Source organism: Vigna unguiculata, chromosome 8 (assembly GCF_037176805.1).
Source record: "Vigna unguiculata cultivar grain cowpea cultivar isolate G323 ecotype 2 chromosome 8, ASM3717680v1, whole genome shotgun sequence".
NCBI lineage: Eukaryota > Viridiplantae > Streptophyta > Magnoliopsida > Fabales > Fabaceae > Vigna > Vigna unguiculata.
Genome location: NC_140799.1, coordinates 21,998,403 through 22,013,547, shown reverse-complemented (window position 1 = coordinate 22,013,547; position 15,145 = coordinate 21,998,403). Strand labels below are relative to the sequence as shown.

Here is a 15,145-nt window from a genome sequence, read left to right as displayed (position 1 = left end):
TTTGCTCCTTGTCTTTTCTTAATTGTTCAAAGGCCTCCTTCCTAGACAACTCCAAATCCCGAAGCAATCTCATCAATGTATTGTTTTTGTTTGGTGTAGGTGCATTTGATGAACTTGCCATGATTCCTACAACAAAAACACTCAAATCCGAGACAAAATAAATGGATTAGAGGTTAGACAACATGAAAACCGAGACCAAATCCAACCCAAAATGTAACCCAAGTGTTTAGATCACTCTTCCAAAGTAACAAGGCAAGGCTAGCACTCAAAATCCACCAAAGGAGTGAAGCAAACACTTTTAAAAACTTGTTCAAAACCTTTCAAATGCAAGACAAGTGATTCGGCCACAACATCCCAAGAATTTCAAGAAAAGAAAACTACTAAGACAAAACAAAGAACACCTAGTGACAAGCAAGAAAAGCACAAAAACAAGGAAAGCTAAACTCTAAAGAAGAAAAGTTTGAGAAAAAACTTTTAACAAGACTAAAACAAGAAAAGCACATTTTAAAGACTCTATGGAAAGCACTTGACAAGCATCTTCAAGTCTTAAATCATGCATACACCAAGAAAGATCATAACCAAGTTAAAGCATGGAACTAATTAGCCAATATCACCCAATTCTCAAGTATGAAAACTAGTAGCATAACACCTAGTGGAAAACACACTTTTAGTTCACCAAGGAGCAAGGTTGCTCTCGGTTTTTAGACAAAAATTGGTGCAAAATTTTCTTCTTTCACAACTAGTTTCATAAAATGGTGAGAAAGAGTTTTAGGTGGCTTGGACACTTAGTTCCTCAAGTTTTAGGCCAAAATCGATTTCATGGAGCATACATCAAGCAAGACATAAAGTGAAAGCAAGATTCAAATACTTGGAAAAACAAGAATAAGAAAACTTCAAGTTAACATATGGCATATGACTCAAGCAAAAGTTAGGCACATTTAAAGACTCAACATGACATACACAAAGACACAAACATGTAGCTATCATGCATTTAAACTCATGGATATGAAGGTCAATGATTAAGCACACAAAGACATGTTATCTAACAACATTTAGGAGCAAAAGAGTCACAAAACCGAAGCCAAAATTGCCACAACATAACCTGAAAACGTTGTTTTTCGTATTCTCGACAGCTCTGACCTTTGCTCACTCATTTGATCATAACTCTCTCCACAGAACTCCAAATGCGTTACTTCTTTTTTTTTTTGGAAACTAGACTCAAAGAGCTTTCTTTTGATATAAAGAAAGTTACTTTTGGACCACTGAGCTAGCTGCAGTATTTTTTACAAAAACGCACACGTTGCTGCCAGCACTGTTTTTATGTGGACCATTCAAAGATAGCTACACAAGACAAGGTTAGAACATGAAAACACCATATTCAAGGACAACCAAAGCTCTAGATACCAAATGATGAGGGATTAACTTGTTCCTTTTTTAAGATTATTGAATATGGTGTGAGTTGATTAAGAAAGCTAAGTGAAATCCCCACTGGACATTAAGATAGCAAGCTATCTAGATGTGAAGGTTCCTTTCACAAAGCTCAAGAGAAGAAGATGATGGATTGATTCAAAACAAAAAGGAAATGGAAAGCACATAAACCATAGAAAACCAAGAACAATTAAAGGAAGAAGAAAACATAAAATGGAAAGGAAAGAAATGGTAAAAATGTGAGAAGCACGCCACTACAAGGCTAGGCTAGAAGCCATGGCAACCTTGAAGATGAGTGGATGTGTGCCGCCACTTGCTATGCAAGATAAGGCTTAAAAGTATTCACTCCCTAGGGAGGAGACTCTCACAAATGGTTGAGACACAAGAGTGTTTTTACTTCAAAATGTTCAACCCTTTTACATGTCTAGGAGCACCCCTTATATAGAAGAGTTTAGGGGCCTCTAAGCAAATATAAGATACCTAAGGATGTCTCTACAAAAACCTAACCTTAGCTTCTAGAAACTAGGTCAAATAAGGTTACAAAAATGAGAGACAAAAGAGCTAACTATGGTGTGTGCAAGGCTAATTTCGTTCTAGCACAAAAAGAGACAAAGAATGTGTCTCATATGTCTCCAAAAAGTGGCCAAAGTGTGCTAAAAATAAAGGAGACCAAAGGTACATAGGTACACTTGTTTTATGCCTTTTACTTTATGCTTTATGCCTTTGCTTTACTCTCTCATCCACATCATTTATGCTCCCCAATCACCATGCGCCACCTAGCATTGCTTTCTTACTCCTAATTAACCTACAAAGCAAATAAACATAGATTAGCATGTTGGCTTAAGTCAAGTCAACTATAGTGAACAAGTCAAACCTAGTCAAAGGTCAACAAGTCAACTAAAGTTGATTCAACTAAGTCAACTTAGGGAATCAAAAATAACAAACACAAATGAAAGGGATGAAGGATTAGTGAACTTCCTTTCTAAACATGCTTAGTCTTCTTAAGCATGTGCCTCCATCCTTGGTTGGGGTCAATCCTTCATCAATTTATGTGTGACAAGTTATTTGATTTTTAATCTTTACCAAGTTTGTATAATATGATACACTTGATGCCTTTATATATGATGACAAAATTATTAATTTTTGAAATTAAGTTTGGGGTTTAACTTTGTTTAATAATTAAACTAAAAAAAATTATTTAAAAATATTTCTATAAATATTTAATAAAAATGTGAATTTTATTAAGAATATCATCATAAGTTGTATACAAAGATTAAATTGAGTCTTAATCTAAGAAAGGACAATATTGCTTCATTTTTACAAAAATTGGGACTAAATTGAAACTAAAAACAAATATAGGGACAAAATTGAGTCACTTTGACACGTGGCACAACAGTGAAATGACACGTGTCAAAAATAAAAAAAAATTCAAAAAATTCCAAAAAAAAATCAAAGAATATTAAAAAAATTCAAAAAACCAGGAATTGACACGTGGCATTGACTTTAACACCGTCTGGTCAAAGTTAACGGTGAGGACCAAATTGAGTCATTTTTAAGAAAATGAGGACCAAATTGAGACAACGAAAAACGTGAGGACCAAAATGAAATTTCATGACAAATAGAGGGACCAAAAGGGTAATTTAACCTTTTATTTTTGTTTCATTAACAACAAAACCACTTTGAGAGGTTTTACCCAAAACCAATTTAACAAATACAATTTTCAAATACATACAAAATGATCAATACAATTCATAGTTTACTCAAATATCATTTTACAATCATTTCAGTTCAACATTTCAAGAGATTCTATGCATATTTTAAGGCATGCAAGGATACTTTCACAACTTGTAGGCCTATCACTAGGTTTGATGGGTGCTTTCTTAAAGGTAGATATGGACGTGGGTTATTAATGACAATGGAAAGAGAAGGGAATGAATAAATGTTACCTATAGCATATGTTGTTGTAGAGGTTGAGAAAAAGGGCTATTAGACATGGTTCTTAGAGCTACTCATTGAAGACCTAGGTGGGAAATAGTGGTTGCAGCATGCACCTTTATTTCAAACCAACAGAAGGTGAATTTTACTAGTAACTCTGATGCTCTTTACCTCATTTTTATTTCAATTTGACATCATCTTACTTTCACTGCACATGTAAAGGTCTTTTGCCTACACTACAAGAGCTTTTACCTGGAGTGTTACTAATAATTCTGTGTGAGGCACTTATACTCCAACTTTTGAAAGAAATACCCTGGAAAAAAAGTTGCAATGACTTATGTGGAAGACTGCAAGAGCCACATATCCACAAGCTTGGGAGGTCGAGATGAGGAACATCAAAGGCCATTATCCTGCCAAAGACTAAGGTCTTTTGCTACTCTCACCACTTGAGACCGTACACTCTACGTGAGACTAACTGACTCTTTAGAGTGTCAGGATGCAATCCTTACTTGAATCCTTACTAAATTATATAATGAGGCACCACCACGAACCTTTGTGGAATTCCGTCCTAATCATGAGGCACCACCATGAGCTCCCACTAACAGGGGTCATGGAATTACGTCCTGACCAATGAGGCATCACCATGAAACCATCATGGAATTACGTCCTGATCAACCACCATGAGATCTCACCTAGAGATTCATGGAATTACTTCCTAAACCACACCAAAATCATGTCTCACCAACCAAGTATAAAGTTATCATGCATACAATTCCATGCCAACATTTACAACCAACCATCCCGTTCATGTTTCATGCAAGGGTCATACCAAACTCATCCATTCCAGCCCATACAATCAGATATTACATGCATATTCACATACTTCATATTTTAAATAGAGCAAACCAGCTAATCATACAACCAACAACAATTATGTGAGAAAACAACACGGTCTGCGTCAAGTCTCGCTCAAGCTAGGAGCCCTCGCTCAGGCGGGCAGAGTGCTCTCGCTCAAGCTGCAGACTCTCGCTTAGGCGAGACTTTGAACAGAGGCCCTGGGAGGTTCGCGAACTCTCGCTGAGGCGAGGCCATCTCGCCTGAGCGAGATGGTGCATCGCTCAAAACTCAGTTTTTCGCTTGAGCGAGTGCTCAAGCAAAAAACCCTAGGCAAACTTCTGCTACTCTCACCTAGGCGAGACGAGCTCGCTTGGGCAAAAATAACAGTTCTCCCTCACTGTTCCACGCCTGCAAAGCCAGAGATCCATCCAAAAAAAATGCATATTCATTCTATCGTGAACACCACACAAACACCAGAAATGCAAAATAGAACCAAAAATAGGCAAAATAAATTTAAAATACGAAACCCTAGCTTCCCTTAGCTGTAAGAGCTACTGTGAGGGTTTTAAGTACGAGCAGAGAAGCACCACAACTCCTAGGACATTAGTGAGTTGGAAACAGGGACACCAGAGGAAGGACATGTTACTACGGTTACCCTAGTTGGAACCACGAAACTCAAACTGGAAAATATGAAGATTGAGCATGCAATATACTATTTGAGTAAGAAGTTCACAGATTGCGAGAAAAGATATTCTATGGTAGAACGAACTTGTTGCGCACTAGCATGGGCAGCCCATCGTTTGAGACAATACATGTTGAGTCATACTACATGGTTGATATCCAAGATGGACCCAATAAAATACATTTTTGAAAAGCCTACTCTCTTTGGGAGGATAGCAAGGTGGCAGATGCTTTTGATATTCTATATGTCACTCAGAAATCCATCAAGGGTAGCATTTTGGCTGAGTATCTAGCTCAATAGCCCATTGATGATTATCGACCAATGTAGCCTAATTTTCCGGATGAAGATATCATGGCTTTGTTTGAAGAGAATGAGGGAGGCCAGGATGAAAAGGCATGGATATTGTTGTTTGATGGTGCATCTAATGCATTAGGGCATGGAATATGGGTAGTGCTTATTTCTCAAGAAGGTCAATACATACCAATGACAGCAAGACTATGTTTTAATTGCACAAATAATATAGTAGAATATGAGGCATGTGCCATGGGCATTCGAGCAGCAATTGAATCAAAAGCAAAATTTTTGAAGGTGTATGGCAGTTCAGCTTTGGTTATCCATCAGTTGAAAGGAGAATGGGAGACTCGAGATCAGAAATTAATCCCTTATCAAGCTTACATCAAGGGGTTGATAGAGTATTTTGATTTTATAACATTCCAGCACATTCCTCGTGAAGATAACCAATTAGCCGATGCTTTAGCTACCCTATCATCAATGTTTGAGATTGTTCCAGACAAAGAACTACCAATGATCAAAATGGAGAGTTATGAGGATCCAGTGTATTATCATTTCATCGAGGAGGAGTCAGATGGTAAACCTTGGTATTTTGATATCAAGCATTATCTTGAAACCCGAGAGTATCCTGAAAGGGCAACTGAGAATGATAAGAGAGCATTAAGAAGATTGGCTGCTAGTTTCATTTTAAATGGGGATGTCTTGTACAAAAGAAATCATGATATGGTTCTCCTCAGATGTGTGGACGCAAAAGAAGCCGAAGTGATATTGAAAGATGTTCATGAAGGTACTTTTGGCACACATATGAATGGACATTCAATGGCCAGAAAGATTTTAAGGGCTAGTTATTTTTTATTAACCATGGAAAATGATTGTTGTAGGCATGTGAGGAAGTGTGAGAAATGCCAAGTATATGCTAACAATATTAACATGGCACCCACGACCCTAAATGTTTTGACATCACCATAGCCTTTTTCAATGTGGGGAATAAATGTTATTGGAGCCATAGAACCAAAAGCATCAAATGGACATTGCTTCATTTTAGTTGTAATTGATTACTACACCAAATGGGTAGAGGCAGCTTCTTGTGCCAGTGTGACCTGAAAAGTTGTGACAAATTTCATAAAAGGAGAGTTGATTTGCAGATGTGGTTTGCATAACAAGATCATCACTGATAATGCTACCAACCTAAATAATCAAATGATGGCGGAATTATGTATATAATTTAAGATTCAACACCATAATTATTCTCCTTACCATCCAAAGATGAATGGGGCAGTTGAGGCTGCTAATAAAAATATAAAGAAGATTATACAAAAGATGGTGGTCACGTATAAGGATTGGCATGGGATTGTTTTAATCTTTTATGTTTTTTCTTTTGAGACTTTGTTTTATTTTAGCCCAAAATACTCTCTACACCCTCACCGTTTTTTCTTGCAACTAATGGCAGCCCAAAATTTTATTTGCACCCCCACTTTATGCTTTGTCGTTTCTGCTCCAAATTAAGAAGTTGGTCTAATAATTAGAAACAGAATATATTCTAATATTTAGAATTATTTACTCTAATTTTGTACTCTGATTTTATGACATCTCCTTTTCTAGATGAGGAAAATAGTAATAAGTTTCTCAAGAATATCTTTTTGAAATTATAATTAATCTATCATGATCACTTCGATTTTGTGCTCTGATTTTTATGACACATCCTTTTCCTGATGAGGAAAATAATAATATGTTTCTCAAGAATATCTTTTTAGTAATTAGAATTATTTTTTTTCCTGATCACGTTTGATTTTGTGCTCTTTTTTTTCTATGATTTGATTCCCATCACGTGATAATATTAAGACCAGCTCTTGCCTTTTAAAATTCGTTGTAATTAAGACAGACCTTTATTACGAGATTACATTAGATCTATAGTGTTGTGTATATAAACCCATCAGAAAATAAAAGAAAGGGATTTTTTCTCTCTCAAAAAATTTCTGGAGACCTCTCTCACCCTAAGCACACATTCTCTTTTAACCCTCGCACATAAAAAATCCACTCACCTTTGACAGTCGGCACCATTTCTGGCAATCCGACTGCAAAGGGAGATTCATCCCTTACACCAACTGGGTGTAAAACCTCAGTCGATGCCACCCCCTTTATTATTAGAAAGATAGGTTGCCCACCCCACGTGCTTCTTGGTGTTCCACCGCAACTATTGTAAATCCGATCTCCCGTTCAAGTTCGCAAAATTAATTTTTTATTGTGTTATGCAATATTTCTCGATATGTGTTTTTGATCTTGGTTGAATTTGATATTTTCACTATTTCTTTTTTATATGGAAAAAACATTACTGTCATGGATTTTTGGGTTCATTAGTTTTATAATTAATGTTTGTTGATTGCTTTGGGTTTTGAATGTTGTTGCATGAATAAGTGAGAGATATCATGTTTTGACATTGTATGAATATGTTGTGCCATATTTTTTTTTTCATGTTAAGGATTGTAAAACTTTTTCATATTAAAATAATATGTTTAATCCTAAACGTTATTTCCTAATCTTTTATTTATTTATTTTCCTAATATTTTCATAAATTGTGGATATATAATAGCCACATTTTGTTGGGTATCAATATCTTATTTCAGAAGTTTTTTTAAAGGAAGTAATATCAAATAAATAATTTAAATACCCTTTTAACTTTTAAAATGTATAAGTGCTCGTGTGACCGCTCGCATCGTCTTAATACTTAATACCTTCGCTCTTCTATAAGATTACTAAAAAAATACAAAATTTTCAAATATTAAAAAAAGGGTGATATCAACATATTTGAACAAATTGTTTTTTTCAAAATTTTTTTTCATAAAGAACTACGTGATCCTGATTCTCCATTATGAATGGAGATACGTAGAAGTAAGGAGTAATCCTTGTCGGGCCCAATCTCTGTTTTCGTAGACCTTGCTTCTTTTTATGGTTTTCCATAGTTTCCTATAATAACTATGGTGGCGACTCTAAAACCTCTTTTTACAAATTTTATTTTTTTGGTTCGTCATCTCGTCACGATTTTGGTTGTGACACTAATAATTCTGTGTGAGGCACTTATACTCCAACTTTTGTAAGAAATACCTTGGAAAAAAAGTTGCAACGACTTATGTGGAAGACTGCAAGAGCCACATATCCACAAGCTTGGGAGGTCAAGATGAGGAACATCAAAGGGCATTATCTTGCCAAAGACTAGGGTCTCTTGCTACTCTCACCACTTGAGTCAATACGCTCTACGTGAGACTAACTAACTCTTTAGAGTGTCAGGATGTAATCCTTACTTGAATCCTTACTAAATTATATAATGAGGCACCACCACGAACCTTCATGGAATTACGTTATAATCATGAGGCACCACCATGAGCTTCCACTAACAGGGGTCATGGAATTTCGTCCTGACCAATGAGGCACCACCATGAGATCTCACCTAGAGATTCATGGAATTACGTCCTAAACCACACCAAAATCATGTCTCACCAACCAAGTATAAAGTTATCATGCATACAATTCCATGTCTCCCATTCATGTTTCATGCAAGGGTCACACCAAACTCATCCACTCCAGCTCATACAATCCAATATTACATGCATATTCACATAATTCCTATTTTAAATAGAGCAAACCAGCCAATCATACAACCAACAACAATTTTGTGAGAAAACAACACGGTCTGCGTCAGGTCTCGCTCAAGCTAGGAGCCCTCGCTCAGGCGGGAGGAGTGCTCTCGCTCAAGCTGCAGACTCTCGCTTAGGCGATACTACGAACAGAGGCTCTGGGAGGTTCGCGAACTCTCGCTTAGGCGAGGCCATCTCGCCTGAGCGAGATGATGCGTCGCTCAAAACTCAATTTTTCGATTGAGCGAGTGCTCGAGCAAAAAACCCTGGGCAAACTTCTGCTACTCTCGCCTAGGCGAGACGGGCTCGCTTGGGCAAAAATAACAGTTCTCCCTCACTGTTCCACGCCTGCAAAGCCAGAGATCCATCCAAAACAACAAAAAATGCATATTCATTCTATCGTGAACACCACACAAACACCAGAAATGCAAAATAGAACCAAAAATAGGCAAAATAAATTTAAAATACGAAACCCTAGCTTCCCTTACCTGTAAGAGCTATTGTGAGGGTTTTGAGTATGAACAGAGAAGCACCACAACTCCTAGGACATTAGTGAGTTGGAAACAAGGACACCAGAGGAAGGACATGTTACTACGGTTACCCTAGTTGGAACCACGAAACTCAAACTGGAAAAGACAGACCATGGGTTGAATAACAACTTACGTGGAGCAGACAAATGATTAAGCTAGCTTGACCAAGATTGGGACCAAACCCTAGCAGAGTACCGTTGTAGTTCTAAGAGAGAGTGAGGAAAACTGATTTCTGAAAAGTGACAGCAAATGAGGGTGTTATGGCAGTTTAGGCTCTTGGACACCCTATGGGTCAGTTTTAAGCCCAACTGATTAGGGTAGACCTTTAAAAATTAGGATATATAGAGAATAAAGTGGGTCTTACAAAAATGAAAGTTAAAATTAAATAAAATACACAATTATCATAAAGTTTTAATAAACAAAAAATTATACTTAATGATAAAAATATATTAAAATAAATTATCAAAATCAAACAAATACATTTTATTTTATTTATTATATTAATATTTATATTTTAATAATTCATTTTATTATAATAATAATAAGATAAATTTATAAATATTTAATTATGACATCTTACATTTCAATTTAAAAATATATAATAAAATAAAAATTTCATCGATTAAATTTAAATTTCATATTAAAAAATAATTATTTAGCATTAATATAATTAAATTTATTTATTATTTTCATTATTTATTTTGGTATAATATAAAACGTAAATATGAATAGTAATATATGATTAAATTAAAATAATAATCAGTTATAAAAAAGAGATAGTCGATTGTGGAAGACAAATAATTTGTAATCTCTATTTTGTATAGTGATTTTCTGACAAATCATCTTAGAATCCTAAAAAAAAAAACAGTTAAAATATTGTTATTTTTCAAAATTTAATATTTTTTTTAATAAATATTTTTATGAGGATTTAATTACTAAAATATGCATGAGCAGCTCCCATTCACAGATGTTAGAAAAAGTGACAGTAAATTGGCATGAGCAGCTCCTATTTACATATGTGAGCAAAAAGGGTGACGGGATGACGAGAAGTTGGGGAAATGAGAGTTGAAGATGATTTTGGAAAGAGGTGAGATAAAGGTTAAAGAAGCCAAATCACAGAGCAATTCTATGCTTACCATGTTCAAGCAATTGTGAAGATCCAACAAGATTTCAGAAAAAAGGTTCTCAATGTAATACTTATGCCATAGTAAGCACTTTATAGGTAAGCACAAAATACAGATTACTTAATATCATGTTCTTTTAATCACTTCAATTACATCTTTGCGAGATAAAATGATGTAACCTCGGAAGGTGTTCTGTCATCATGTTCACTAGTCCCACATTGACCAAAACATAAATCAACCAAGTCTTTATAAATGTTCTGACAAGGCTGTCAGTTCGCCGAGTTGGGTAACGCCAGCTTGTGACTCAAGTGAGGGCATTATGGTGGTGGGATAATTCTGTGGCTTCTCTAGGATGGGCTTTGATTGCAAAATGCTGGGCCTGCCCGCTCCAAGTTGAGAGCTGACTCACGGGATTTGAGCGAAGGCCTAGATCTCTTGAGTCCTAAAGTGAAGGGCAATGCGTGAGGCTGGTTTCACAGAGCAGCGAAAACCTCCCTCTCCCAATGGTGGAGGGTTAACAGGCTGCTGCAGTCACTGCCCACTATATCCCAGTGAGCCTAGCTTACTTAGACCAACACTTTTTACTTTTTTCTGTGAAGTGATCAATTACGGGAATGAAAAAATGGTATTGCAATTTTAGATATCATTATCATATCTTTTTTTCCTTCGCTTCCATGCTACTTTATCTGTATAAACGTTATTCATAGTATGTAGTTTGTTGATGACCACAGTGATTGACATTCGTTCACTAGGTGCATTTGCAGAGCAAGAAATTCCAATTTGCATCAGAGACACAAAGCAATCCTCAATCAAACCTTTAGTCGTGCCTTCAATCTCATTCTTCCTCCGTATAGCTTTCTCTTCACACTCAGACTCTTCACTTTCCCCATCAAAGTCTTGTTCAGACACTAATGAAGGATCAACTATATCCATGACATTGTTAGGTAGAGCAATTGCTACAAACTTCTGAATTCCCGTGTCACCTTCAAAAGCTTCGTCTGCCGGCCTTTTTCCAGTGAAAATTTCCATTAACAGTATCCCATAGATGTATATATCTCCGAGTGTAGAAGGCTTCCCACCCATACCATACTCTGCAGGCCAACTATTTGTTGCTCATTTTTAATCAAGGTAATATAATATACAGTTTAACACTTTGAATTTTGAATAACACACCTGGATGTAGCCAATAGAACCCTTTTGGTTAGCTGAAATTTAAGAAAACATGATCAGGGAAATTTAGTTGTTCCCTGCAAAGGATGATTCCCTCCAGGAAGAGTTTTATTTTCTACCTCAAAATTTGTTGACATTCAGATACAGTTCTCTCAAATTTTTCAGCTTACCCAATGCATCCGGAAGACTACCAGTTAGATGGTTTCATTCCAAACTTATAAGCCAGGTTAGCAAGATTGCCAATTCCAACAGCTATATTTCATTGTATTCCATTAGCACTAAGGGCAAATGTGTGCATTTGGCTTGAGAAATTAGTAATTGATTTAGGCAATACTCCACCACAATTATTTACTTCTAGATGTAAAACTTGTAGATCTATGCAGTTGACCAAATAATCAAGAAAGTTAAGATCATCTGTTTTTCCAGTTCCCAGTCTGTTGGGTTGTGTTCAAAGCTAAGTCTAGTTAACCTGTTCAAGACCTCTAGTTCTTTGGCAGTGTTCCAATGAGACCATTCACGGAGAAGTCAAGAATGTGTGATATTTGATGCATTCAGCAACGATGCAGGTACAGAACCTGTGATATTGTTGACTGCACCAGCAAATACTTGAATGTTAGGAAGAGTAAATCCAACATCAGCATGAAGATGGTTTTGAGTAAAAGTGAAATAGTATAAGGAAGATTTGTTATAGATTGAAGAAGGAACTGAGCCAAACGAGTAATTCCCATATAGCACAAGATATGCCAGGCTTGATAAAAGGCCCACCTCTTGTGGTATGCTTCCGATCAGGTTGTTTAATCCAAAGCTAATGCAAGACAAAGAAGAAAGGTTTCCAATCCAAGTTGGGATTACTCTCCTGCAGTTAGTACTTCTAGTTTTGTGCAGTGACTACTGAGGTTACTTGGAATACTCCCACCAAAGTTATTATAGCTGAAGTTTAGATTTTGCAGATAGAGTAAACGGCCAACCTCTTGAGGAAATTCACCATGGAAGCTATTGTTTAGCAAGTTGAGTGTGTTGAGGAATGTGAGGTTTCGTATGAATGGTGTAAGAGTACCTCCTAGTCTCAGTTGCTCAAGGCTAAGGTCCATTACCCTTCCATTGGAGATGTTGCATGTGATTCCTATCCTATTGCAGTGATGGATGGAGTCATTCCTAGAACTCATAATGTTGAATGGATCTTCTACTATCCTACTCTTGAAGTCAATTAAAACTTGTGAATCAGTTTCTTTTCCCGCAGGAGTTGCAAATGATGAATGAAATTAGTTCTAAGTTTACACTCAACGTTGATCCGGAATAGTGTGAATGCTATGATTTATCTACTAATGCATGAAAATTAGATATGACTTCATGGATTGTATTCACAAATGATATGAAACATATTCTAAACTTTAAAACTAGCTAAAATGATGTAGATATGCTAAAATGCAATTTGTTTGATGAATTTTGTCTGAGTTGCTAATGCAAAATATGCAATGCACATTATACGAACATGATTCAAATGTTGAAACCAAACACAATATGTCTTTATAACTAAATTATAACTTTCAAATCTCAAATTCAAAAGTAAAAACCAGAACTTATAAAGCTAATGCAGAAAACGTATATAATAGCAAGTGTGTGTGATGTGTGTCCGCAAAATTGTGAAAATGCATAATAATTTGAATGTAACCTGAACTGCCAATCTACTTCATCACAATACTACTTGAAGTATAAAACGCCGAATTCACTAGAAGAACTAGTAAAACATTAAATCCTAAATTCAACTCACCTAAACTAACAAAATTACCAAATTTACCTACCTTAACTACCTAAGTTCAGTTGTGAGGTTTTTCAATTAGAAATACAATCTAAATCCTATAGTATACCGTAAAACACAACAGTGAAACATGAAAATCAGATATCATGAATTAGTAATGGATGAAACAAGGATTCAAAGCTTTAAAATGATACCAACAAAATTTGAAAACGAACTAGCTAAGTCAAAACTCAGAAATTGAGTTAGGTGTATTTGATTCTTGATCTTTTTATCTAGGGTTCACTATGTACTCACTGGGATAAGGTGATCAATATGTATTCTCATAATTTTAGCATGATTCCATACTAAAGTTATTGTAAAATTACAGGAACAAGATTCAATTACTTAAAACCTAATATTCTGAATTTGACTTATGTGAGAAGAAAGAAAGAAATCATATGAATGATGAAAACTTGCATAAAGCATTAGCAGAATGTGAATTGAAGAGAGACAATCGAAAGTAAATTGCAGAAATGTAGATTACACGTACAAATCACCGAAGTTCCTCAATGCCAAGCTCACTGTATAGTCATGGCAGCAATGAGAGCTATGGAGAAAACTTGAAAATGTAGAACGTAAAAGTGTCTCTAGTTATTAGTCCTGATGTCGATATACAAACTAAATTTGAAATGAAAGCGAAGTAAACTAGATTAACACCTATACTAGACTACTAAAGTTTGACTAACTAAGAATCAATCTAAAAGTGATCTAAATAGAGTTTTTTTTACCGCCTTTGCTTAACGTTCTATTTCTCTCTTCAATCTCATAAATCGTGTCTAGATTAATGAGGACATACTTTCCATTCTTTTAAGATGATAATAAGATTGTTATACCTTTTTTTCCAATCTCCGTGTTAATTTTATGCTTTTAGAGAATTTTTTCTACATGCTTTTAGAGCAAAAGAAGTGTCGAATGAAGAAGCTTCAGAATTTCTCAAGTTCATTCGGCAAAGTGAGTATAAGCTTATTGATCAGTTGAATCATACTCCAACAAGGGTTTCACATCCTTCTCTATTGATAAACTCGGAAAGCCATAAAAAGTTGTTGATGCAGATTTTAAATGAAGCACATGTGTCACATGACATTATGTTGGACAAATTTAGGGGTATTATTAGTAATATCACTGCTAATATTTATCTCACCTTCACAGATGAGGAAATGCCAGCCGATGGAAGAGGACATAACAAAGCTTTGCATATCTCTATAAAATGTATGATCATGTCATAGTCAGAGTTTTTATAAACAATGTGATGCATTAATCACCATTGGATCAACTATCGTTTGATTGATGTCTGGACGCTGTTTTGGAATCTTAAACCAGAAGATTTCACACTGTTGGTGTAGCGCCTGGCGGTGCTGAACGGACTGCCAGGCGATAGGTTACCCAAAGAAGTCCTTGGAGTGCGTGGCGCCTAACGACGTGTTGGGATCGTCAGGCAATCTTCTATGACTTCGCCTGGCAGCGCTTAGGTTGCGCCAGGCAATAGTGCAATGTAAGTGTGCATTGTGGTGTGTTTTGTGTCCATTATGGTGATGACCTTTGGTTTGGGATATGCTTGCATGGATTACGAGTGGGGAGGTTCGTAATGGAGTTGGAAACGCATGATTAATATGGATAAAGAGATTCATATTGGATGTAATCTTGTGTGGGGATACGAGTGGGGAGGTTAGTATGTTCTGTGCTCACACTTGAGGATGTTATGAGTAGGGAGGTTCATA

The 15,145-nt window shown here is 36.0% G+C and overlaps 1 protein-coding gene, 1 non-coding gene and 1 pseudogene across 2 annotated transcripts; 2 read left to right on the top strand and 1 right to left on the bottom strand.

Annotated features, from left to right (window-relative positions):
* The first annotated feature begins 5,233 nt into the window (after nt 1-5,233).
* LOC114194963 (uncharacterized) lies at nt 5,234-6,062 on the top strand. The gene is made up of 2 exons (XM_028085364.1): nt 5,234-5,960; nt 6,055-6,062. The coding sequence occupies exons 1-2, from the start codon at nt 5,234-5,236 to the stop codon at nt 6,060-6,062; spliced, it is 735 nt and encodes a 244-aa protein (XP_027941165.1).
* Nucleotides 6,063-10,735: 4,673 nt separating this feature from the next.
* On the top strand, nt 10,736-11,041 carry LOC146884238 (signal recognition particle RNA). The gene has a single exon (XR_014984296.1).
* A 54-nt stretch (nt 11,042-11,095) lies between these two features.
* Nucleotides 11,096-12,879, bottom strand: LOC114194962 (uncharacterized; annotated as a pseudogene).
* Nucleotides 12,880-15,145: the final 2,266 nt, after the last annotated feature.

What these genes read in the sequence shown, in the direction of transcription:
- LOC114194963 (XM_028085364.1), top strand. Translation starts at nt 5,234, where the DNA reads ATGGCTTTGTTTGAAGAGAATGAGGGAGGCCAGGATGAAAAGGCATGG.